The 24,353-nt window shown below is 48.2% G+C and overlaps 2 protein-coding genes across 2 annotated transcripts in view; one reads left to right on the top strand and one right to left on the bottom strand.

Moving 5' to 3' along the window:
* Nucleotides 1–202: 202 nt before the first annotated feature.
* Nucleotides 203–3,420, top strand: GPR3 (G protein-coupled receptor 3). Its single transcript, XM_044998181.1, has 2 exons — nucleotides 203–374; nucleotides 1,452–3,420. Exon 2 carries the CDS (start codon nucleotides 1,468–1,470, stop codon nucleotides 2,452–2,454), a length of 987 nt encoding a protein of 328 aa, XP_044854116.1. The 5' UTR covers nucleotides 203–374; nucleotides 1,452–1,467; the 3' UTR covers nucleotides 2,455–3,420.
* An 11,766-nt stretch (nucleotides 3,421–15,186) lies between these two features.
* The window catches only part of WASF2 (WASP family member 2), a 40,707-nt gene continuing 31,540 nt past the window's right edge, over nucleotides 15,187–24,353 (bottom strand). The window contains exons 7-9 of the mRNA XM_044997720.1: nucleotides 23,376–23,531; nucleotides 20,411–20,922; nucleotides 15,187–19,895 (exon numbers count right to left, since the gene is read on the bottom strand). Of these exons, the coding sequence (XP_044853655.1) occupies nucleotides 19,741–19,895; nucleotides 20,411–20,922; nucleotides 23,376–23,531 (823 nt within the window). The 3' untranslated portion in view covers nucleotides 15,187–19,740. The remainder of the gene's footprint in view (nucleotides 19,896–20,410; nucleotides 20,923–23,375; nucleotides 23,532–24,353) is intronic.

Below are 24,353 nucleotides of genomic sequence, written 5' to 3'. Positions count from 1 at the left end.
GGAGGGGGCGGGGCGGGGGGGGCGCTTTATGAATGGAATTCTCCAGTGGGAACCCAATTACTATGCCGCGCCGCACGCGCCGCTCCTCGCCCCGCAGGTGATTGGCTCCTGCGTCTCATTGACGTCACCCAGCAGCGAGCCAGGAGGAGCCGCAGGCTCAGGCAGCGGCAAAAAAAAAAAAAAACCGGGGAGGGGGGAGTGAGTCACCCCCAAAAGCGGCGACTTCACTATAACTCCGCGGCGTCTCCCCCAGCCCCGTCTCTCTGCAGCCGCCCATGGAACGGAGCCTCCGCCTGCAGCCTGCCAGCAGGACCGGAGCAGCCGCAGAGGAGCCGCAAAGGAGCCAGGCGGACTTCCCTGCCCCAGCGCACCAGGTGAGGCGCCTCTCTCTGTGCATGGGGGGTGGGGAGCCCTTTTTGCGTCCCCCTCCATTGCAGCTCAGACGCCCTGGACCCCCGGGAGCGTTAGAACTTGCAGAAGAGCAAAATAAGGTTTAAAAGAAGGATGGGGGGGGGTTACAGACATTAATTCTCTCCCCCCCCCTTAAATGTAAAGCAAAGTCTCGCTCCACTGGCTGGCACGTCGGAGCAGACAAGGTTCGCATGTTAACCTAGAGCCTGGGTTTATAACTGACCTGAGGGCGCAGCTTTCCAGGTAGAGAACTGCATTAAAAATGAAAAACCAACCCCCAACCCAGCAGCCAGCCAGCAGCAGTAAAATAAGGGTTTTCAGCAATCCCAATGCAAATTCAGATGCATGGCAGGGTTGAGAAAGCAGCTGTTTGGCGGGTGGCAGCTCTCAGGTATCGATCTGCCGGAGCCCAAGCAAGGGATGTAGCATGAAAAGAAAAAAATATGTACTTAGGCTAATGGTCAGGGACGTGATGCCCAGCCTCCTCTTTCCATTACTGAGGATTTAGCGCTCTAAACGTTACAGCGTCAGCAGTTAGGGCTAAATTAGTAAAAGCCCCTGTGAGGTAAAAAATTTAGTTCCAGCTGTGGGGTACTTGTCCACTGCAATTGTGCACTGCATGCAGCTCAGTGGAAGCAAACACAGGCAAGGAAACAACTGGATGAGGGAGTTTCCTGCCCCCTCACCCTCTCCACCCCCCCCTTTCTTTTTGCCTGCTCAAAAAAAAAGAGGAAAAAGTGCAAAACTGACCAGAAATATCCCCATCGTAGGAGCAAATGGTGAGCATACTCCACACCTGGGTAGCTTAAATCAATCGAACCTGCACTGTAGCCTACTGTGTAAGCCTTGATCAGAGCCAGCTTTTGGGAAAGCCCATGGGAAGCGAGGTGGGTGAGCCTGCCCCCCAAAATCTGCCACTGAGAGACTGGACACTGATCAGGGCTCAGAGATGCTCAGGAGTAAAACAAGTCAGTTTGCATGCCAGAGCCTTTGTATGCCCAGAATGACACTAAGTGGAAGTTGGTGCTATGCCTTCGCAGGTCACACCTGGACGTCATGAACAAGGACGTGTCCCACAACTCCACTGAAGGCCAGCAGGGCTGGTTTGCAGCCAGTAACGGCAGCAGCAGCTCCTTGAACCTGGACTCCGTGGTGCAACCTCTTGTCCTGAATCCCTGGGATGTGGTACTTTGCATATCTGGGACCATCATCTCCTGTGAGAACGCGATTGTGGTAGCTGTCATATTTTACACCCCTGCGTTCCGGACTCCAATGTTCCTGCTCATTGGGAGTCTTGCCATTGCTGACTTCCTGGCCGGCCTGGGGCTGATATTCCACTTTGCCTTTGTCTATTGCATCCAGTCGCAGGTGGTGAACCTCATCACCGTGGGGCTACTGGTGAGCTCATTCACTGCCAGCGTGGCCAGCCTGCTGGCCATCACTGTAGACCGCTACCTTTCCCTCTACAATGCACTGACTTACTATTCAGAAAGGACGGTCACCAGGACTTACATCATGCTGATCCTGACCTGGGGATTTTCCATCTGCTTTGGGCTGCTGCCTGTCATGGGCTGGAACTGCTTGAAAGACATCTCCACCTGCAGCATTGTGAAGCCCCTGACCAAGAACAACCTCATCATCCTCTCCATCTCCTTCTTCATGGTCTTTGCGGTGATGTTGCAGCTGTACGTCCAGATCTGCAAGATCGTTTGCAGGCACGCCCACCAGATCGCTGTGCAGAGGCACTTCCTGGCCACCTCACACTACGTCACCACCAGGAAAGGCATCTCCACCTTAGCTGTCATCTTGGGGACTTTTGCTTCTTGCTGGCTACCCTTTGCCATTTACTGCCTCCTGGGAGATTACACCTACCCAGCCCTCTATACCTACATGACCATCCTCCCTGCTACCTACAACTCCATGATTAACCCTGTTATCTATGCCTTCAGGAACCAAGAGATCCAGAAAGTGCTGTGGACTGTGTGCTGTGGGTGCTTCTCTTCCACAATGCCTTTCAGGTCCAGATCTCCAAGCGACGTCTGACTCATCAGCCCTCGGTCCAAAGACCCATTTGCACACAATGTTCCCCTTTTTGCACAACCACAGAGATTTTGTGAGAGCTCTTAAAGATTCTGTGTCTTCTATGATTCCCCTTCCCTTGTGTGCATGAGCTGCTCTCTTCCTTTATTTTTCCACTTTTAGAATTTACAGAAGAAAAAGTATTTATTTTTTATCCATAATAAATAAATATGTATATTTGTGAGTGTGTGAGAGATCCTCCATAAATATTTTCTTTGACACAATATTTATGGTACATTTTTTAAAAAGAGAGAATATCTTTTGTTCTTTTGGCTTTTATACAGCCTGGTTAATTACCTCAGCTCTTCAGATATTATTTTCTACATCAAAGATCCATTGTTTCCCCTGTAACAATGGACCAGAACCAAATCACCTTTTTTTTTAAAAAAAAATATTTATGCATTATTTATTTTATTGTTATTTATGACCAGCTTTTTCAAGACAATAAATTTTTCTGAACTCTGTAGTTTGCTGCCCTCTAGTGTTCACTATGTTTTAATACAAAAACTAATGGTGGCTCCTTTTGCATGTTGAGTACCCTGGGTGGTATTAGGTAATGGAATGTTTTAACTGTATCAAATATAGACAACTGGAGCGAAAAAGGGAACGCTGCAATACTAGACTGTGCCTATAAAAACCCAAGGGCTCAGATGATCCGAGTTGCTTTCTAAACCATTGCACTAGAGACTATTCAATTAACTAAAGTTTCTGTCCCAGTAGAGACAGATTGCACGTGTTCAACTGGCCAAATTCAGATTCAGAGGACAGCTATTCCGTGTACTGTATGTTCTTCAGGGTTGCATGAATCTGGAAAGGAAGCGAATGTAAGAGGCACTTTGGACATTTGAAATCTCACTGCATTGTTGCACAGACTCTTGTTCCATGTGATTTGGAAAGTACTGTATTCTTGTTTACAATCGTAAGAGAAAAATAAAGATAATTTGTGATACGACATGTGGCTGCTGCTTGATGTGTGTGGGAGGGAGATACTGGAAGATCACTGTGGGTGAGGGGAGTAACTGGAAAGAGACCACTTCATCCTCAATAAATTACAAAGAGTTGGGTCCAATTAATTCCACCTTCATCATAGACCCTCTAGAAACTGAAAAAAAAGTGTCAGAGCCCCCAGCCCACCTCCCTGGAGCCAATGCAGGATTCTTCGCTATGGCATATTTTCTAGAGTTTTGGCCAATCTTGTACAAAATCCCAAGTAATAGTGCTTCCCTCCACCCTCCTGGGAGACACGTCCGTTGTTGCCTAACGCATCTAGTTAGTTGGAAAAAGAACAGGAGGACTTGCGGCACCTGAGAGACTAACAAATTTATTTCAGCATGAGCTTTCGTGAGCTACAGCTCACTTCTTCGGCTGCATAGACGAACACACAGACAGGAGATATTTATACAGACAGAGAACATGGAAAGGTGGAAGTATGCATACCAACAGGAAGAGTCTAATCAATTGAGATGAGCTATCATCAGCAGGAGAAAAAAAACTTAGAAGTGATAATTGAGATGACCCATAGAAGGTGTGAGGAGAACTTAGCTGGAAGTTCTTCCTAGCATAGGTGGCTTTTATTCAGTTAGGGAGGAGGCTATTCAGGGGTGTCTGGGTCCAATTCAGAGTCCTTGTTCTAATCTCCAAAGCTCTCATCATCTGGGGACCAGGCTACCCCTCCGTCTGTGACACATGGAGATGGCTGCCCTCTGGGGGACCCAGGATGAAACTCCTGGGAGCCAGAGTGGCAAAGCAAACACCGTGTTGTATCTCAGAAGATGAAACATGCTGCTGGAGAGCCGAATGATCCCTCGTCTGAGCAGTTCTGATGAGGGGAGAGGGGAAAAGGAAGGCAAAAGCAGTCTGCACACCGATTCACCGCGCGCTCTCTGTGATTGGTGCGTGGTCCCTAGGAGGGTGATAGAGACAGGGTGGTCATTTCCATCTGTGACCCCTGAATAACACGGGGGTTAAACAGAACCAGATGGGAGTGTGAGATTTTCTCCTAGTGCAAACAGCAAGGCATCCTGAAACTGCATGACACTGAAGAGCTCTGGGCACCCTCATTTCAATCACAGGACAGTTTGCGGCCTTGCACGCACAAGGGATGGCTTAGCAGTTTGAGCATCAGGTTTGAAATGCTGCAGTCACAGGTTCAAATCCCAGTAAAGCTGACTCAGACCTTTATCCTTCTCTGACTGAGTTCTGTGCAGTTTACTGCTTTGAGGGGTCCTTTTGAATGAGGCTATAAAAACACAGGGCCTGCCTGCTCCGTAGGGCCATGACACCTTCACAGGAGTGAGGATTTAGCACTTCCTCCATAGGCCTATCATGCAGCAAGCTGGGCACAGGTTGGATGCCACCCTCCAACCCAGAGGGAGGTGCATTGCAGACAGGCTGCTGCATGGACACCAGCCCAAATGCCACACAGTCATTTATTTTTCCTTTTTACTCAGGCAGACGCACCCGAGTGACTTCCTCAGGAGCTTTGCTCAAGTTGGGAGGGAGTAAAACAGGACTCAGCATGTCACCACTTGGCCTGTAGTTTGCAACGGGCTTTAGAATCCTGGGGGAGGCTCGCCGCCCGCAAAGGAAGGGGATGCTGCTCCTAGAATGGCTGATCGGCTCGGGCCCGACGCACTGGCCCAAGACTTGGGAAACCCAGGTTCGGTTCCTCGTTTCACCACAGGCCGTTTGTGTGGCCCATGGCAAGAGAGTCTCCCTGTGTCTCAAATCCCCTGCTGTAAGTTGGCGACACAATAGCCCTGCCCTGCCTCCGAGAGAGGCTGTGAGAATAAACATATTAAAGAGAACGAGGTGTTCAACTACTGCGCCGTGTCAGTACCTACACGTACAATAACGTTCCTGGGGGAGAGGGGGGGTTGGCTATAGTACAGAGGGCCTGTGAGTTTCAGATGTGCTCTAGGTTCAGCAGATCAGTGCTCCAGCTGCCCATCTCCTCTGTAATTTAGGCTCCTATATTCTAATATAAAGGGACTCTTCTGTTTCAAATCGCTTCAGGGAAACCAATCGCAGTGGCTGAAGCCTGGGAAAGAAAAGCGGTTCCCAAACTGTGGGTTTGGGTTTATTTCCTTTACAGGAACGGCTCCGGCAATCTAAATGCAGCTAGTGCTGGAAATGACTCCAGGCTGAAAGCACAATGGGTGGGAATGGTGGCACAGAGGGAGGGAAAGGAACATTGTTCTCTCTGGGCACCTAATCTTTGTCCTCATCGCAGCCACAACAAATAAATCATTGGTCTTTACATGCATTATGCCTGGCACTCGAATGCTGCAGGCCTCCGCAACTGTCACGAGAGAGCGAAGAGCCAGGAGAAAGTCACAGGCCGGACACCCCCTTGGATTGAGGGAAAACAGCAGCTGCCTTCGTACTACAGCTCCCACAATGCACGGCGCTGGAGCTGTTCAATGGGGAGGAAGGAGGGAAGGGAAAAGGGACTGCAAACTAAAAGGCTTCTCTTGAGATGCGACAGGTGCTGAGAACACTGATCCCAACATGGTTTCCTTTCTCTTGCTGGCCTTGGTGAGAGTGCAGGTTCCAGAGAGAGTCAGAAGCATCCCATGCTGGAAGCCCGAGAACAGCAGATGCTAAGTCAATACAGAGCTGATGAAAGGCAGCCCTGAAGACCAAAACCTTCTTGATAGCTAGAGGACAGGTATAGTGCACTTATTCCCCTTAGTAGGAGGGCTCAGTTTTGGGAATGAGAAGGTATTTATTCCCAGCCCATGCAGAAATTAATCAGGAGGAATGCAGATCACGTAACACCACTCTCTTCTGAATGGAATCAGAGCTGCTGCACGGCATGTCATAGGCCCTACACTGCTAACATCGGAGGGAGAGATTCTCTTTTGCATTAAATATGTGGGAGGGGTGGCATTGTGGTGTTGAGAGTTCACAGCATGGGGTCCTTTGTGGCTACGGTGTGCAGCACAGTGACTAGCGTCAAGTTCTTGTATTGTAACAAGTTTGTAACCATCTATTTCATAAAAACTAGCGTGCAGCAGTTTGGATTTTGATCCAGTTTGGGTTAGAGGATGAATCAGGATGGATTCAATAACACACCAACTTTGCAGGCTATTCTCATGAGATTTCAGCCCTAAATGGCTTACGTCTCCATCCAAGTAGCTCTTCTTGTGACATTTCTGCCAACTTGGAATGAACTGGAACGGGGACCCATTTGTCCCCATGTGATTTCGGATCCAACGTGCAACCCAATCCATTGGGAGGAATTAGACTTGAAGATGTGGATCTGGATCGCACTCCTGAAATTCAAAGAGGTTCTGATCTAGGGTTCTAGGGCCCCTCCCAAATAAAAACCATTAAACTTATTAAGAAAAGATGCAACCGCAGGTCTCCCTAAATCCCTACTTTCCCCCTCAGTGTGGAAACGCTGGTCAGTTTCTCTTTGTTTGGATCAGTTTCACACTCCAGAGCTTCAGACCTAGTGCAAGATTATTGAGTTTGCTTTCCAGCACCCTAGAAAAATGTTTACTTCTTTAAAAAAAAAAAGTTTCACTGAAATTGAGAGAGAAATATTCTGGAACACGTTTCCAGTGGGCACACACCATCCTGCCTTCAGCACCTCCTCCCCCTCCACAAAGAAGACTGTGCCCTACCACGCCTGAATGCAAAGTGTTCTTGCAGAAACAGAATGTTATCAGCTGTATTACAGTCATGCCTGGAGGTCCCAAGCAAGATCCGGGCCCCATTGCGCTGGATGCTGCACAGACACACAGGGAGAGAGTCCTTGCCCCGAAGAGCTGACAGCCTAAACCGAAACAGACCTAAGCAGACTGAGGGAGGGAGGGGAAACAGGGCCCCAGATAGGGAAAATGACTTGCCCAAGGTCACACAGCAGGGTCAGTGGCAGAGCCAGGAACAGAACTTGGGTCTCCTGAGTTCCCTGACCTTATCATGGTCATAAGTGACCACTCTGATCACCCAGCCTGACCTCCTATAAAGAAAGCCGGCTGGGGCCACTAGTTCTCACGCATTCGTTATCAGTTTGGTGTGTTGCTGCTTTCAGACATCCAGAAAAGGAAACTCATCCCAAACCCAATACACCCACATTTGTGAGCCTCAAACCAGAGCCATGTTTAGCTCCCGCTCCTCCTCTCCCCCCTCCCTCCCATTTTATACCCAATCGTCCCAATATTCCAGAAGGGCAGAGACAATCCCAAATTCTCATCAAGATCAAAGGAGACGGTCAGCCTCCCTAACTGTGTACATTACCATCAGGTGCCCAACCACCGAGCCTATGACCTAACCCCTGGCAAAGACAGAATTGCTGCCTGAAGCTTGCTTAGCAATTTCACCTCTGACTGAGCACCCCAGGAATCCCTGTCCACTCTCCCTCACCTCCTCTTCGTGGATTTCCAATATGCTCCCAGGCTGATTCCCGTCTAATTTCCTGTTCCGTCAGTCCCACTGCAGGTGGGTGCTGCCTCACATCAGCATCAATAGCTTTTCATCCCTAGAGAGCACAATGGACTAAGTATACTCCAAACTTCCACTGGGGCTAGAAAACAGGACCCCAAATCACACGGCGAAACTCCCAAATACTTAGCAACCTATTTTGTTCCAGGAACGCTAATTGTTGAAGCTGTTAGGAATGGCAGGTGCTCAGCACTTGTGAAAATCAGGCTAGAACAGGCAACACTTGGCCATCTTAGTGTCTGGCAAAGTCCTATGGGCATTAATGGAGCTATAATAAATATCCATGTCCTCCATACCATTAGGTCACTATTAAACTAGCCAGAAATGCCCCCCGTTCACCCTGATTTTGCACTAGTGAGCCACCAACTGCTCCCACTTAGAAGCTGAGAGACCTACAGGGTCAGGTAATTCTTACCTGAAGCTGCGTTCCTTTCCCTCCTAAACTGAAAATCAGGCCAAGCTCGGTGCAGGGAAGTAGCAGACGCCCAGACCCCACACGCAGCCTTGATGTTTGCTTTCACAGGACACAAACCAGAAGCAATTCCACAGTAGTTCCAGGCACTGTTCCAGTCCTTCGGCTCACAGAGAATGCAGTACAGGGCTGGATTAGACAAACACCTTCACGTCAGAGACAAGCTTGTACCCTTTCAAGGAAAAAGGATCAGAATCTATAGGTGAAAATAAAAAACGCACTAAATAAACAACATCACGACTGCAACTGTTTTGGGTTAAACTACCAGTGTTGGAGCTTGTTTGAATTCTAGACATTGCTTAGGGGAAGCTCCCTCGAAGGGTCTCCGGGGTGGATTGGACTGGTGGGCCAAACTGGCAGCACCCTGGGGTCGGCGAACAAGAAGGAACAAGCAGCCATGAAGAAAGCGGATCCACAACTGCTGGTTTCACTGTGGGTATCCCCTAGTCATTTTGCTACGACTTGGACACACATTTTACTACAGCTCCCTGACTGCTCTCCAATCACTTGGGCAGGGCCCAGTGCACCCTTCCATAGGCTTGGAGTTCTGCCTGCCTGCCCCAATCAGTGCCAGCCTTGAAGGCTGGGGGGGGGGGGTGTTAAAGACAGCTTGTTTTCCATATCCTGTCCTTACGTGGAGCAGGCAGAGGACTATATTCATAGTCTCCGCTCAGGGCCATGGAAATGGTTAGTCCAGTGTTGAACTTGCACGCCCCACTGTTAGGGACAAGGTTCACAGCCAAACATACCTCAGGCAAACAAGAGAGAATCGTCGTAGGCAGCAGAAAACACTGCAGAGTTCCTGGCTTTTGTATGAACAAAACAGCAGCTGCAGGGTTCTGAACTGGTTACCCAGGGGAGAGGCCAGGTTGGCAAGGTTCACTCGCTTTCCTCCGGAGCAGGATTATCTGCTCAGAGCAGGTGGGCTGAGCCCTTGTGAAAATTCAGGAACTGGCAGACCATGATCTTTCCTCTGCTTCTTTGTTAGCTGTACATGGCTTTTTCCTTCACCAGCTTCCCGTGGGATGGAAGCAGAACTGGATCTAAAGCGAGGGAAACTTCCAAGATGGATTCCCAGTTTTCCCCTGACCCTAAGGGCTCTGCAAAAGCCATTCCTGAAGGGGGTGGGGGAAGGGAGAGGGCTATCCTGGTTCTTTTAGCAGCTGAGCCATTATCTTTGCTGCATCAGTGGAGTGTCTCTGCCCAACTTCATGTTTGCCCCCACCCCTGACTTCCTGAGTCCAATACCACACCTTGAATGGGTGGGTAACCCACACGCTAATTTAGCTACAGCTAATCAGGAAAGAGATCTTGGAGTCATCGTGGATAGTTCTCTGAAGACGTCCACGCAGTGTGCAGCGGCAGTCAAAAAAGCAAACAGGATGTTAGGAATCATTAAAAAAAGAACAGAGAATAAGATGGAGAAAATCTTATTGCCCTTATATAAATCCATGGGATGCCCACATCTTGAATACTGTGTACAGATGTGGTCTCATCTCAAAAAAGATATACAGGCATTAGAAAAGGTTCAAAGAAGGGCAACTAAAATGATTAGGGGTTTGGAATGGGTCCCATATGAGGCGAGATTAAAGAGGCTGGGACTTTTCAGCTTGGAAAAGAGGAGACTAAGGGGGGACATGATAGAGGTATATAAAATCATGTGTGATGTGGAGAAAGTGAATAAGGAAGTTATTTACTTGTTCCCATAATATAAGAACTAGGGGTCACCAAATGAAATTAATGGGCAGCAGGTTTAAAACAAATAAAAGGAAGTTCTTCTTCACACAGCGCACAGTCAACCTGTGGAACTCCTTGCCTGAGGAGGTTGTGAAGGCTGGGACTATAACTGTTTAAAAGAACTAGATAAATTCATGGAGGTTAAGTCCATTAATGGGTATTAGCCAGGCTGGGTAAGGAATGGTGTCCCTAGCCTCTGTTTGTCAGAGGGTGGAAATGGATGGCAGGAGAGAGATCACCTGATCATTGCCTGTTAGGTTCACTCCCTCTGGGGCACCTGGCATTGGTCACTGGTGGTAGACAGGATACTGGGCTGGATGGACCTTTGGTCTGACCCGGTATGGCCATTCTTATGTTCTTACGTTAGCTAACTCGGGTTAAAACATCAGTGAAGATACATCAACTCGGCTTTTAACTTGGGTTAGCAGCTGGAATTCAACCCCCGATTCCCCTAGGGTATGTGCTGGAACTTGGGCTTTCGAGCCTAAGGGGTCGGCCTAGCTCCCGCCCAAGGCAGAACGTTCACATTGCTAGTTTTGGCATGCTACCTTCAGCCCTGCTAATGCGAGATGTCTACCCAGGCTGGGAGACTTGCTCCCAGCTGCAACGTAGACACACCCCTATAGGCTTGAACTCAAACGGCTAACCAGAGCTAACACCCCCCCTTTCTCTGCAGTGTAGACGCACCCAGAGGTACAGGGCTAGAATTTACTGCTCTCCACTCACTGTGTTTTTAGGGAGCGAACACCAGGGGCAGGGCTGCAGATTACATCGTTTGAAAGTAACCATGGAGAAGCGATGGCTGTTCTTTTCTTGGCGAGAGCCTTCCCCTAGCAACCCAATGACTAGCCTCACCATCTCAAAGCCCAGTGCAGGAAAACGGACAAAGGGTTTTCCATGCTTCTCCTCCTTTATGGAGGAGGTTGTCCGCCACGCTTACACCTCTGTCCTGTCTGCTGCAGATTCATTCATTGCTCCGAACCAGTCAGCAAAGTAGGCGGCGCCCAGACGCTCCTGAAGCTGGGTTTTGCTGTGCCCAGGAGCTGAGCTGCTCCTGACACAAAACAGGCATAGAGGAGTGCTCCAATATGGACCATGAGGAAGTGAGTTTTGTGTCCACACATGCACACAAACCCTCCCCCCTTGCCTGTATTTAATTACCTCCACCCCAAGTGCCCTAAACTCTGAAGAGTGCCTGAGTGCCAGCCATGCTGGCCGCCCAAATCAATGTACCTCTACCCACTCCTGGAGGGGCAGCTTTTGTGGCCGAGAGCAATGGGCATTCTCCATGTCTCTGTTCAATCCTTGGTTCTTCCCTGGCTGCCGACAGCGCTGCTCGTTTGAGACATGAACTCACCCACTACAAGCTCATATCACATAGGACACTTGAATGGCTCTCATTACTAGTCTGAGTGAGATCTGAATTAGCAACCTAGAGCTGAAAGACTAGGCATGGTCTGCTGTGTCTAGCTTCCTAAGAAGGCAGAGCTGGGTGTGCAGGAGATGAGCAAAAGGCATTCCCCAGCTGCCAGCATATTACCGACACCTGAAGGAGGTGGAGTCAGCAGGATGGTTTGAGTGACACTGCTGCTGCTGTGGGTTATAAGTGTTGTGAAGAAAGCCTTCCACATGAGAACTAAGCTTAAACTGACACAAAGCAAATTCGCACTCGTCGTTAGGAGCTCTCAGCCAGAACCGGAGCTCAGAAATGTGAAATACTTCTATTCATCTCAATGGGATGTTGACTCTCAAGCCTAATGATAGTGCTTTAAGCACACTGGATTGTCAAACATAGGTTACAATGATGCACTCCACTTGAACACTTACCACAGTTGTGCCCACAAATCAGGTGACTGCATCCACACAGCTAGATAAACAAAGGGCAGACACAGTGGTGTGGTCCTTTAACAGAGATTGCCTTTTTGGGGGGGGGGGGGGAGGGGGTGATGCTGAATGAGACGCTAACTACAAACCTGGGGCCTGGTTTCAGAGGTGCATAGAACCCACATCAGCACTGCTGAAAGAACAGCTCTCTAGTACCAACCGTGGGTCTTGTTCCACACTCCAGCTCAAATACCAACCTCCTGTTGGTTGCGGTGGGAGAGCTGCTGCCGTTATAGGATTGGGGGTTTGCTGAATTTGCATGGCCCTGGCCCACAGTCGGCAATTAAAAGTGTGACTTGGCCCTCTCCACAAAACGAGCTTGACAACTGCTGCCCTGAGCCCTCCCCATGCAGGAGCTGGCCTTTGTTAAAGCATCTGAGCCCTGCGCAGAGCTGCTGTGCTGCCAGACTGCAGAAGCACTAGCTCCAAATACCTAATTCCTCAGGCACCCTGTAGTTATTTGTGCACTGCTGCGAGCAGATGGAAGAGTTACAGATAAAGCCATACACAGCTCAGGAGCTTATTTCCTTTCCCCACCCGCCTGCATAGGCAACAGCAAAAAGAAGCCAGCCATTGCTAAGGGCTGTTCCCGCATTCCTGGCACACCCCGATCGCAGGGAGAAGGAAATGGGTGCTTTGGACGGACTACGCATGCAGAAGAAGATAATCCTCCCCTCCACTTCTCTCCCACTGCCCCTGGACGCTTAAATAATGAATCTGGCCTTGGAAAGGGGGTGACATTGGCAGCACTCTGCTCTGCCACACATTGGGAGAGCAGGCTGTTAACACTGATCGGAGCTGGCAGTGCCTGCTCTCGCCTTGGTCCCAGAGGGGGAATTAAGGGAAAGAACATGACGTCAGCTGTGGAGAGGACCGACATCCCACTTGTCCAAGGCAGCCAGAAGCAGCTTCCTGGTGCTGCTAACACCACCTTGAAGGAGAAAATTAAATGGGTCTTTGGAGACCAGGGCTCCTGTGAAGCAGCATCCCAGCCAGCTGCGCTTTAGCACTGAACTCCATGGAAAGAGAGACGTACACACATCAAATGCTTTGGACAAGGGTTGCAAGGCACAGGCAGACCCAAGAGACCCTCACAGCTGCCTCAGCGAGCAGTTCCTCCTCAGGAAGTCACTGCTAATGGAAAGGAGAACTTTGAAATGCAAAGCACCAGTGCACAATTAACCTTGTCGCTATGTCCTTTACTGCTTCGGTACTGGTTGCAGGGAGACTGAACTGAACCCGCAGCATGGAGGGCAACTGGTGAGAGATCATTTTGATTGCACTGCTTGGCAAAAATAAAAAAAATTGGTGGCAGTTTTCCTGGAAGGCAGGTGCACTTCCTTCCAATTTCAATCACATCTGTGTAGCCTCTGCTGCAGTGTTGCATGACGCAACCAGGACTAGCCCTAGACTGACGATCCAGCTGCCCAGAACTGCCCATTCCACACATGGCAAATCATGTCGTCTCCTCCCACATACACAGGGTCTAATCCAGCTTGCAAGACTCCTATCCTTGTAGCCAGGCTGTCCCAGTTCAGGAATGACACAGCCTTCCAGGTAACATGTACAGCAACTACAAAGAGGATAGATGATGGGATCCATAGGGAGGAGAATCTGGTATAAGGAGCTTTCCACTGATCAGGGCTGTACACATTTTTTGGAACTGATTGGGGAGACTGCTGCTATCAGTGAGTTTGCAGGTCAGCAGCCTTTAGAAAATGAAAAGCTAACTCGGAATGGATTAGAAACTGCAAGAATATGAAATTTTTGTATGTCAGGCTCTCCTTGAGAACAGGAGCACCACATTAACTCTGGCCTTGGTTGCTAATGACAAACCAGAGGCACATTGAGATTCCACTTCTAGGACAAGCTGGCATAGCTAAGATTGCACCTTTTATGTCCAAGATGGACTTTTCCGATAGCCAGTGAACTTCTAAAGGTGCCTAGCAGGCTTGGCACGTAGGGGCCAATCGTAAACAACCCTTCCTTCTTTCTCCCAACCCTTTGAGTATCTCACAAGCAGCTCTGCAGTAGCTGTGCCGGAAGCTCATTCTGGAGCTGGCAGGAATAACCCACAAATTAGTCTAACAAGCGTTTGCAGCAGGCACTGTATCAGCCGCAAAGCATGAAAAAGGCACTACGCTGCAGCATGTGCATGTAAACACAGAAGTCGATCGGAAATCTACATACTAGCAATTCAGGCCTGGAGTCTGTGGTAGAAGTGGGACAGTGTTTGAGAGACAGGCTTTTTTTTGCTCCCATGCAATCTGCAATAAACATATTCATGCAATAGGCTTACTCAGCAAGTCGTTTGCAAGACAGTCCATGAGAGAGCATCCCAAACCCAATGAGGCGAGGCTGCAAGTCCTCCATCCGTGCTAGCTGAGTTGTGCACCACAGAGTTTATTTGAAGTGGGCCTTTTCAGCAGCATTTTTTAAAAAAGCAAACCCTGTGTAACTCAGCTCTTGCAAGAAATGCCACTGATTCCTCTATGTCTGTGCAGAGGTTTGCCTGACTCCCTGGATGCCATTTCCCTTCCTGACACTTACGCAGCATGGCAAGCACTAGGTTGGCTGCAGAGATGACACTGTTCCACCCCAGAGGTGGCTGCATTTCAGTGGAGGAGGAAGAGATTTCTGTACGTATAGTGTTTGCAAAGGGCTCTGGAATCTGTACACTCTTGTGATGGTAAACCCAGAGACAGGTTTAATGCTTATTGGCACAGCTCTCACAGTTGGCTCCAGACTCAGAGCTCCAGCACTGCTGGGCTCCTCAGGTTACAATACAATGGCCTTAAAGGGACACATCGCAGGACACTTTGGCTATACAGACCTGAGGCGTTAACGTGGCATCACTCATACTCCTGTTCTGATACTCCTGTTCTATTCCGGGGCTGGGGAACTTCTAGGTAAAGATAAACAAGTCACGGCAGCTGGGTATTGGTGGCAATTGTAGTCACAGTTTTGTTTTGCCAGTTTGTTGGTAACTCCCAAGTCCTCTCAAACAGTCACAATAAGAGCTTCTCAAAATCGGTCTCTCATGGGACCGCCATCCTCAAGGCCATAACGGAAGGGTCGGATCTTTACCCTCTATCACCCAGAGGCATCATTCCCAACCCCTCCAAAGTGACATGAACACAGGTGTTGATTGGATAGAAAGGTTTTATCAAGATTTTTCTTAAAGTTTACATTTTTAAAAAAGGAAGATTTTTACAGGTACATTACAAAAATTGCAGATAAGGATCTTCATCCGGGGGGGGGGGGGGGGAGACCAAGCAGACTATAAAGAAGCAGTATGAAAGCTTGGCTAAACAGCACCTGACAGAGGAAAATAGAAAATAGGCACTACTAGGAAAAACAGAGGCGGCCAGATTCTGGATTCAGATACATCGGTGTAAAGGCAGAACTACTCCACTGAAGCCAGCGGTGTTACTCCTGATTTACATAACAAACCAGAATCTGGCTGTCAGTGTTCACTCTGTGGGGTAAAACAAGTTGTTAACCTCGATGCCAAAGACATACAGTGTTTTGCTGGTGAGACTTTAACAGGGTTTCGTTTTTGATACTTCTCTGCGTTCCTTTGGTCTGAAAGGGAGTAACCCCCACTGCTCACAACCCAGAGAATCCTTTCCCACACCCCTTTTCCTTTCACACCATAAGACTCATTTGGCTCCTTATAAGACATGGTGCATCTCTTCCCCACCAATACAACCTTTGCACAGAGTAGACCCCCAGGTTACAAATGGAATAATTACTCTTATAAATATATTTATATCATATAGGAAATAAGGCACTTCAGAAGCTTTATGGCTTTTCTAGTTCTACATCATTCTAGACAGGAAAAAAATTGGTTAGTTTCTAAAATGAATCAAAAGGAATAACGTTAATACAGTAATAAAATCTGATCCACATCCCACTTCAAGGCTTTGTAAAAGAACAAGAGAGACACAGAAAACTTGACCCAGGGCAGCTATGAGATGGGCTTGACCCATCCAGGACAGGTACTTTTAAAGCAGGCATATTTAAGAAGTCCATGGACTGCAATTCTCTCTCTCACGAAGTTATACTTCACACGCAGTTTCTTGGCCATTTGGGACTTCCTAGAGCCTCTTCCCCGGATCTGGTCTGCTGCACTGTGACTGATAAGGAGAGGAGAACCAATGAAGGTCACTGACTGCAGATGAGCCCCCAGGCTGAGCCCTGGAAACCTGTAGTAGGCATACTCTGTGGGGGGGGGGGGGGAGGAGGAGGAAGAGAGGGGAGAATGCTGAGAGAAGCAGCCAGGCACTACAGCTGAGAAGAGAGAGAGAGAATACTTAACCAGGCTCAGAAAGGAAAGACAACCCGACCTGTCCAAACATGCTCTCTGAAGTGACAGCGCGAGTAAGCAGATCCAATGGCAAATGACTCCCAATATAAGCACTGGCTAGATGGCTGCACTGGATTTGCATAACCCGTAACCTGGGTTAGACTGGACAGAAACACAAAGGCGTGCCTGAACACCTATTAAAAAAAACAAAAAAGCAGCCTCTTATTCTCATCCCCAGATTTGTTAAACGCTGGCAGCTCCCTCCACTGTGCTGTCTGGAATGTACCTACGGTCACACTAAATAAGCTAAGAACACGTTAAACCAACAAAGTGGCCAGGAGGCTGTCCAGCCAAGCACGTGCCCCTTGCATGAATGGGTCACAGCCCTACAGTTAGAGCCATTTGGGTACAACCATCTTGCAGAGAGGTTGTTCTTGGTGCCTATTTTCTTCCCCGCCTCCTATTCCCGCCAGGTTGAGAACCGATGTTTCAGATCCACTCCTAAGGACCCCAATGACTTTAAAAGCAGAATTGTTTTTAAACTAGACTTGAATAAAGAATTTTTTTTCCTTCTATTGATGGGATGGCTGAGCAGCATAAGTGGGCATTGCTTCTTTATGGCCACCCAGTACAAAGGGACAGGCTTTATTGCATAGATGTTAAGAACACTGGGCAGAGCCATGAGACTGGTCACAGAACCATCTGGCACCAACCCTATTTCTCCACAATCCAACTGGTGGCTTGCACACAGATGGATTATCCATTTAAGGTCACAAGGGATATCGCACCTTTCAAAGCTTTGAATGAAAGGAGTACTAGCTTCCTCCTCATGAAATGGAGCCAGGTGGAGCCAAAGCAATTTAAAAAGAAGCCAAGTTTGGCATTTTTGTGTTCCTAATTTCCAGTGCCCTGCAGTACATTATGGCTTATCGGCGCTGGAGGATTGGAACTAACATTGCTCACATGTTCTTGTCCCATCAGAAAGCAGTGTCAGTTTCACTGCCTATGGGGTTGTCTTCACTACGGGGGTAAATCAATCTAAGTTACGCTACTCCAGCTATGTGAATAACGAAGCTTAGGTCGACATAGCTTAGGTCAACCTACCCTGGTGTCTTCACTGTGCTGCAGCGACAGGAGACACTCTCCGGTCGACTTCCCTTCCTCTTCTCGGAGACCTGGAGTACCAGGGTCAACTGGAGAGTGCTCTGCCGTCAATTTAGCATCTTTATGGTCTTCACTAGACCCGCTAAATCCACCCCTGCTGCATCGACTGCTGCAGCATCAATCTCCCCATAATGAAGACCAGCCCTATGCCCTCTTAGGAGTCTACCGTACCCACTTGGCTTGCTGCCAAATATAGCAGTGCAGGGGTTTAATAAATTAACTTCACTGGTGTTTTACAGTCAGACTGGAACATGACAACACCTGCACCCAAAAACGTGGTCCTCTAACCTCTAGAGAAACCTAAGATCTCGGCCACTTCATTTAGTCTCTCTTTCAAATGTTAGCAAAGGGAAAGGTATTCAAGAAAATAGCAAGAATCCAGAAAAGTGAGAATTTAAACACTAAAAAAAACCAAACAAACCCAAGAGGGTTTTTTTTTCCCTTCTGGCAATATGGCAACCTCTGACTGTATCTGGTGTCCCATGTATTGGTGACATCTTTGTTTAGAGATACAAAAGCAGTAATAAGGCAAGTCATAGAGGGAAGGGAAGGAGAGGCACATGTTGGCAAAATACTTTAGAAAAGTAAAGGCAGAGCTGCATTGTCCCTCCCCGCCAGCTGGAATCACATGGGCTGTGATCTCTGTGAAAAACTTAGGAGTTGCTCTTCGATGTCACACTGACTGAGACTTGGACAGTCAAGCCCAGATAAGATATTAAACAAGCACCTGCTACACAGAGGTCTTTGTTATCTATCCGGTTGGAGGTGCTTGCACTCAACTTAAAAAGGTAATAAAAACAATAAAACCTAAGTTAGCTAATCTAAAATCCCCATTTCCACCCCTACCTGTAATGCATCTCCTGGGAGCAGATCAGGAATTTGTAAATTTAGTCTGGTAAAGGAGATAGTACAATCTTTTCTGAGAATTAACTACTAGAGTGTGGATGTGAAGTAGTGGAAAACCACTAATATGGGCTAGATATAATGTTACCGATGGCTGACAGTCCACAGAGAGACCCTGCAACATGTAACCCTCTCCCCCAGGATAGGAGACAGCAGCATAGGCTAAATACTGGTATTTTCTGCTGCTCAATTCCCTGCATAAAGTGCACCATCAACCTCAATGAAAAGCACCTGAATTCAAACTGACCAAAGTGCTGCCCTGACTAGGCCAAATGAGACACTGATGCTTCACCTCCTTGCCCTGGCTGGTAAGTTAATTGTAGAGACACTGAACGCCAAATGGGCCTATTTGGTGCTCAGAGCTTGCCTCTTCCCACCCAATACCGCTGGTTACATCTCCTGCTCTAGAGACACTGCTGAGCTCACTAGGTAACAGATGAAAACCTTCCCAGCACAGCAGAACCTAGCAAGCCCCAGCTGTCACTGCTTAGTTCCCTCAGCACACTAGTAGCAGCAGGGAAATTTCCTGACTTGGTAATGCCCCTGCACCCCCCGGAGTGGGCAGCCAGCCAGGTTAGCCTTTTGCTAAGGCGGTGTCTCTTAGTTCAGCCTCCTTCAGCAATGGTGGAGGCACAAACCAGGCTATTGGAGGGGGTAGAGGCAGCTTTTAAAGAAAACCTAACCCCCAGGTTTCCATGTAGTGCACCCTGCAGCCCCACAGCTTGAGAGAGCTTTTTAGGCAGGTTAGTTTTGAAATGCTGGAAAAATGATGCTTCCATCACCAAAAAAAATGGATTGTTCCAAGGGTTATTTAATAATGGGATGTAGCCTAGAAGAGACATTTTAAGCCAATTTTCTAGCACTACTCCCAATATTAACTGGAGAGGAAGAGAGAGTTATGTCCACTATATCCTATATGCTGCTGCAATGAGAAAACCGGCTGAAAATGCCCTTCTGAAGAGCCCTATGGCTGCAATAGGGTCACCGATTTTTAACTTAAAAAAAAAAAAAAACACATCCCAAAGGATCTTTAACCGTGCTTTGTTCTGTGGCATTGCAAATCTGGTGGTTTAAGTTTCCTTTAATGAGCAAGCACCACTCCCCCTCCTGCTGGAAAACAACATTGCAACCCACAGCATCTTGCATGAGACCTTTTGGAAAGGCGAGTGCAAGTCTTGCCAAAGCCAATGGTGATTTGCTGAAACCCCTTGGTACATCTTCGGTTACTGGAGGAGACAGGAAAAGCTAAAAGGCTTTGGCAACCTAGGAAGTACTTGGCTCTTTAAGAAAGGGGTCAGGCTAGTGAGGAGCCTGGGGAGCAGGACCACGGTTAATCAGACCAGTCGTCGCCAAACTCCGAAGAATCATCCTCAGAGTCGCTGTATTCCACAGCGATGCGGCGAGAAAGGATCGTTGCCACGTCATTGCCCCCAACGTCCCGCTTCTCCTGTTCCCGCTGTTCCTCCACCTTGCGGAGCTGGAAGCCTGGCAAGGGGAAGAAGGCAGAGAGGTGGTCACTCAACGGCTGGAGATTTCACGGGGTCTACAGAGAACTGTTGCTCCAATGCTGTGCTCTGAATAGCCCTGGGCCTGGATGGCGCTGGGCCAGCCTGGCACAACGACTGCACAGAAGGGGGCATACAGGTCAAACCACTGACCCAGCCTGGATAGGTTTGGAGCACAGGTGACTGGAGGAAGCCGGAGGAGCTGGCTTCCCACACTCCGCCCAAGCGCTGTGTGTTGCTGCTCTCAAGGCAGTTTGACTGCAGCTTGGGAGCTGCACTGATTCTTGTGGGGCACCCTCATCGGGGTGAAACGGGGTGCTGAGATTCTCTCTGGGTTAGATCATCCACAGGAGGTGTGTGTCACAAGGAGCAAGGCAGCAGCAGTGCTGCCCATGGGATGGATCTCGGGCTCCCGCGCCCTGGAACCTCCCTCGGAAGAGACAATAGCTAGGCTTATGGGAAAGAGGATACATAAAAATCCCAGCCAGGGCTTACCTTGACGGATAGCTGACAGCAAGTCACTTCTGGCATCAGTAACAGGAGGCAAGGAAGATTTTGGCTTGGAGGCCGAGGAGTCTGGAGGCAGAAGTGGAGCTGGTGCACCATCCATGCCACTGGAAGGCACAGGTGGGGGACCAGGAGGAGGAGGAGGGGGAGGAGGGGGAGGAGCACCATCTACTGGCTGAGGTGATGGCGGTGGAGGCACAGCAAAGTATTCTGCTGCTGGAGGTGATGGAGGAGGAGGGGCAGAAAACTCGGGGTGAGGAGGGAAGGAGGATGGAGATGGTGGCGACGGCATCCCTGAATTTGGAAATCCTCCAGGAGGAGGTGGCGGGGGAATTCCTGACATTGGTGGTGGTGGGGGAGGAGCAGGAGGCGGAGCAAAGCCTGGCCTGGCACTGGATGGGGATCCAATCGGAGGAGCTGGTGGAGGATGGCTTGGACTGACCAGGCTGGATCTTTTTTGTCCTCCAGAACCAGAACCTCTTTGGTTGTCTACTGGGTAGCTGTTGCAGGAGAAAAAGAGTAATATTGGGGGTGGGGGCAGAGAGAGAAAGAATGCCATTAGCTTTGAGTCAGATTAGAGAGGATTTTGTCCAGCTATCCCCTCCAACTCCCAGTTTTTACTGAAGTTCTCCAGGGTCCTAGTGCTGACTATCCTGCTGCATTACTCTTGGCTAGGAGAACAGAACTGACAGCTGACAATGCAGCTGAGAGAAATGCCATCAGACATCCCATCAGCCAGCACAGTAACAGTACACTGTACGAGCCAACCACCAAATCTCTCTCTGCCAGAGGCCAGACTGCCCTCTCAGCTCAGAACCTTCTAGAGCAACGCCAGTCATTCTGTATCCATTCAGCTGCTAAGCAGGGATGTCTATCGAGCTAACCTTTAGTTCTTGTTTTCTGTGCTATGCAAGTTCATATGCTATTAACACATACTGGTATAGACCCATTCACTAGTTCTTTACTGGAGCACTGGTGATGATTTGTCACCTCTTGTCTAGGGGAAAAAAAGGTAATGGGATCCAATACACACTGAAGGGAAATATGGATTCATAAATGACTGAATAAACTTTCCATTGCAGGAAACAATGGTGCCAAGAAAATGCTGTGTTACTAGCTTACATATTGGTAAAAAGCTTACATTGAATGCTAGCAAACAGAATGCTTTCACCTCAAAACCTAGCAGATGTAACATGCACCCTATGGTGTTCATCTGATACATCATAGAGACTATTGGTTGTTTTATAATGAAGGGCCGATTTACCTCCACCCTTTTTCTCAAATTAGAGATTCAGGGGGCAGCCATGCCTTTAAGTAACTGCATAAACCAGGACAAGTTTTAACTGAAGCACTCATCTCCACTGTCACCTAGAGAGCTGCTGCAGGATGGAGTGCCTGTCTCAGGCTGACAGATTGTATTGGAAACTCAGACTCACAAGCTAGGTTGCCTTTTGATATGGTTTAATCAAGCTAGTAGTATAGCATTTGTCAGTCACCTATTCCCTCTATATATTTACTTTTGCCGTACTTTTCTGGTTCCTACTATTTAAAAGATACTCTAGTTTAGACCTTTGTGACTTGAGCCAATATCAGACCATTCGGGAACTGGTGTGTAATGGACCTGATCCTGCAGAACATTGATGTCTCTGGGATATGAGGATCTAGACCGTGTATGAGACGCTAGGACCCCAAGAACTTGAACTCTGAGGTCTCAGAGCACCTACACCTTGCACTTGCAAAGATCAGAGGGGAAAGTGGTGATAGCGTAAGAACCCAGTAACAGGGACCGTTTCTGTGCAGAGTGCTGTTGGGGATGCAGGACCACATGCTCTCAAGCATTTGTATTTGAAGAGGGAGACAGATCAATTGGGCACCCAAAACTGGGCCAAGACCGTCTAATGGAACCCTGATTCTACGAGGAGGGGTGCTTCAGCATAGTAAGAGTACATATGGAGAATTCACAGAGTAAGAAAAGTGGGATAATGCTCTCCTGTTATACAGGGTATTATGGGAAGTTTGGGGCTTTAACATAATTAATTTTAAGAGAGCTGGACAAATTTAAGAGTGTGATTGTATGATGGGGTTGCTTGTGATAGTCGGGGGCAGGGTTTAACAGCCCTGGAGCTCGCTTCCAGTTTATGTCTTATGTTCCTAAAAACTCATGGTTCAGGGTTTCAGCCAGTCACCTGCAGTGTTCAGGAAGGGATTCCCCTCCCCTTCCAAAACATGTTCTGGGGTGTTTTTTAATCTCCTTCCTCTGAAGCATCAGGTACGGCCATGGCTAGAGATGAGTTGTTGGACAGGAAAGGCCAGGCTTCTGAGGTGGCAGTGAGCGTTCTCGCTCTAAGGTACTTGGCTGGCTGGTTCTTACTCACATGCTCAGGGTCTAACTGATCACCATATGTGGGACTGGGAAGGAATTTTCCCTCAGGTCAAATTGGTAGTGACCTTGGGGGGAGGTTTGCTTTCATCTGCAGCAACCCACACACACACACGCTGGCAGGATCATTTGGTATAGCTCACTTAATCAATTCCCTGCTGTTGGGGGGTGGGGGCCCTTGGGCACTGGTGCATCTTGGTCCTTCCTATTCTCTGCCTGTGGCATGTAAGAGTGTTGTCTCCTGTGGGCTGTAATACTTGGATTTAGTTTTGGTTATTGGGTTGTGTGTGTGGGTGCTGGATGGTGTTAGTGGCCTGCATTGTACACAAGGTAAGACTAGATGATCTGGTGGTCCCTTCCAGCCTTAAACTCTATACTGATGGGTGTTCTCTCATTATGACTACGTGAACGGAATCTAAACATTAAGGAGGGGTCACAAGCTTTGTACACTTTTCTGACAGACAGGTTCACTCGGGTCTCAATACAGTATTTATGTTCGCCCTAGACCAGCGAACTCCATTGCTTTGCACCACCTACTATTTCTCTGTGGCTGAATGGTTCCTGGAGGATTACCTAAAATCCAAGGGTGGTGGAGGCAGGCTGTCCTCTGGGTAGGATGGAGATGGTGGTGAGATAGAATCTGACTGCGGTGGTGGTGGATAGTAGTTCATTTCCATGCTCTCGTCTGAGCCAATGCTGCCATTCTGATACACCACATTAGAGGGATAGCTAAAATTAAAAACAACAATGGAATAGTGATACCCAATTTCCTCCTCACCTCCAAAAAGAGCATTTCCAGCACGAAGTGCCAGGGAAACAAAAACAGGAATACAGCCATGCAGGCTGCTCTATCACAAATAACCTAGTTATTAGACTCACGCTGAAATGCCTCACTCCAAAATTCAGACTGTAAGCTCTTCTAGCAGGAACGTCTCATATTCTGTTAAAAGCCCAGCATAATGGACCCCTAGTCACAATTTGCGCCTCTATACGCGAGAGTAATACAAACCATTAAATTTAAAAAGGGACACCATGTGGCTCCAAATCATGATTTGTACATAAAATGTTTCCTGATCTATGTTTCTTGAAGCATTTTAGATTACTAGAAACTGTTTAAATTTTTAGTCATTTAAAATTCACTTTCACTCATTATGGCTGTTTATTCTCTGTCTCTCTCAGTCCGGACAATGGAAGTTGACTAGTTATTCTCACTTTGGTTTATTGTTAGTATCTAGACAAGTTTATTTTCAGGTTTTTACGGGTCAGCGCAGTAATTCAGTGCGTGGGTTGCCAACACTGCAAGAGAATATTTGTGTTTTTTTAAAACAAAACAAATATTTCTGTTAGTTTTAGGGTTGGTAAAAGCTTGCTCTTAAAGCTGGATTATGGGCAAAAAACAGACTTGTCAGGTCTCATTTACATTGCATACTCTCCATAGCAGCATAAAAGTCCTAATGTAACCATGTGCTCATTAGGGCAAAGGCTATCACCTCCTGCATGTCTGGAAAGCACCTAGCACGTTGTGGATGCAGTCATAAGCAAAGCTCAAAG

This window comes from Mauremys mutica, chromosome 23 (genome assembly GCF_020497125.1).
Source record: "Mauremys mutica isolate MM-2020 ecotype Southern chromosome 23, ASM2049712v1, whole genome shotgun sequence".
Taxonomy (NCBI): Eukaryota; Metazoa; Chordata; order Testudines; family Geoemydidae; genus Mauremys; species Mauremys mutica.
This window is presented reverse-complemented; position numbering and strand designations above follow the sequence as displayed.

What these genes read in the sequence shown, in the direction of transcription:
- GPR3 (XM_044998181.1), top strand. Translation starts at nt 1,468, where the DNA reads ATGAACAAGGACGTGTCCCACAACTCCACTGAAGGCCAGCAGGGCTGG.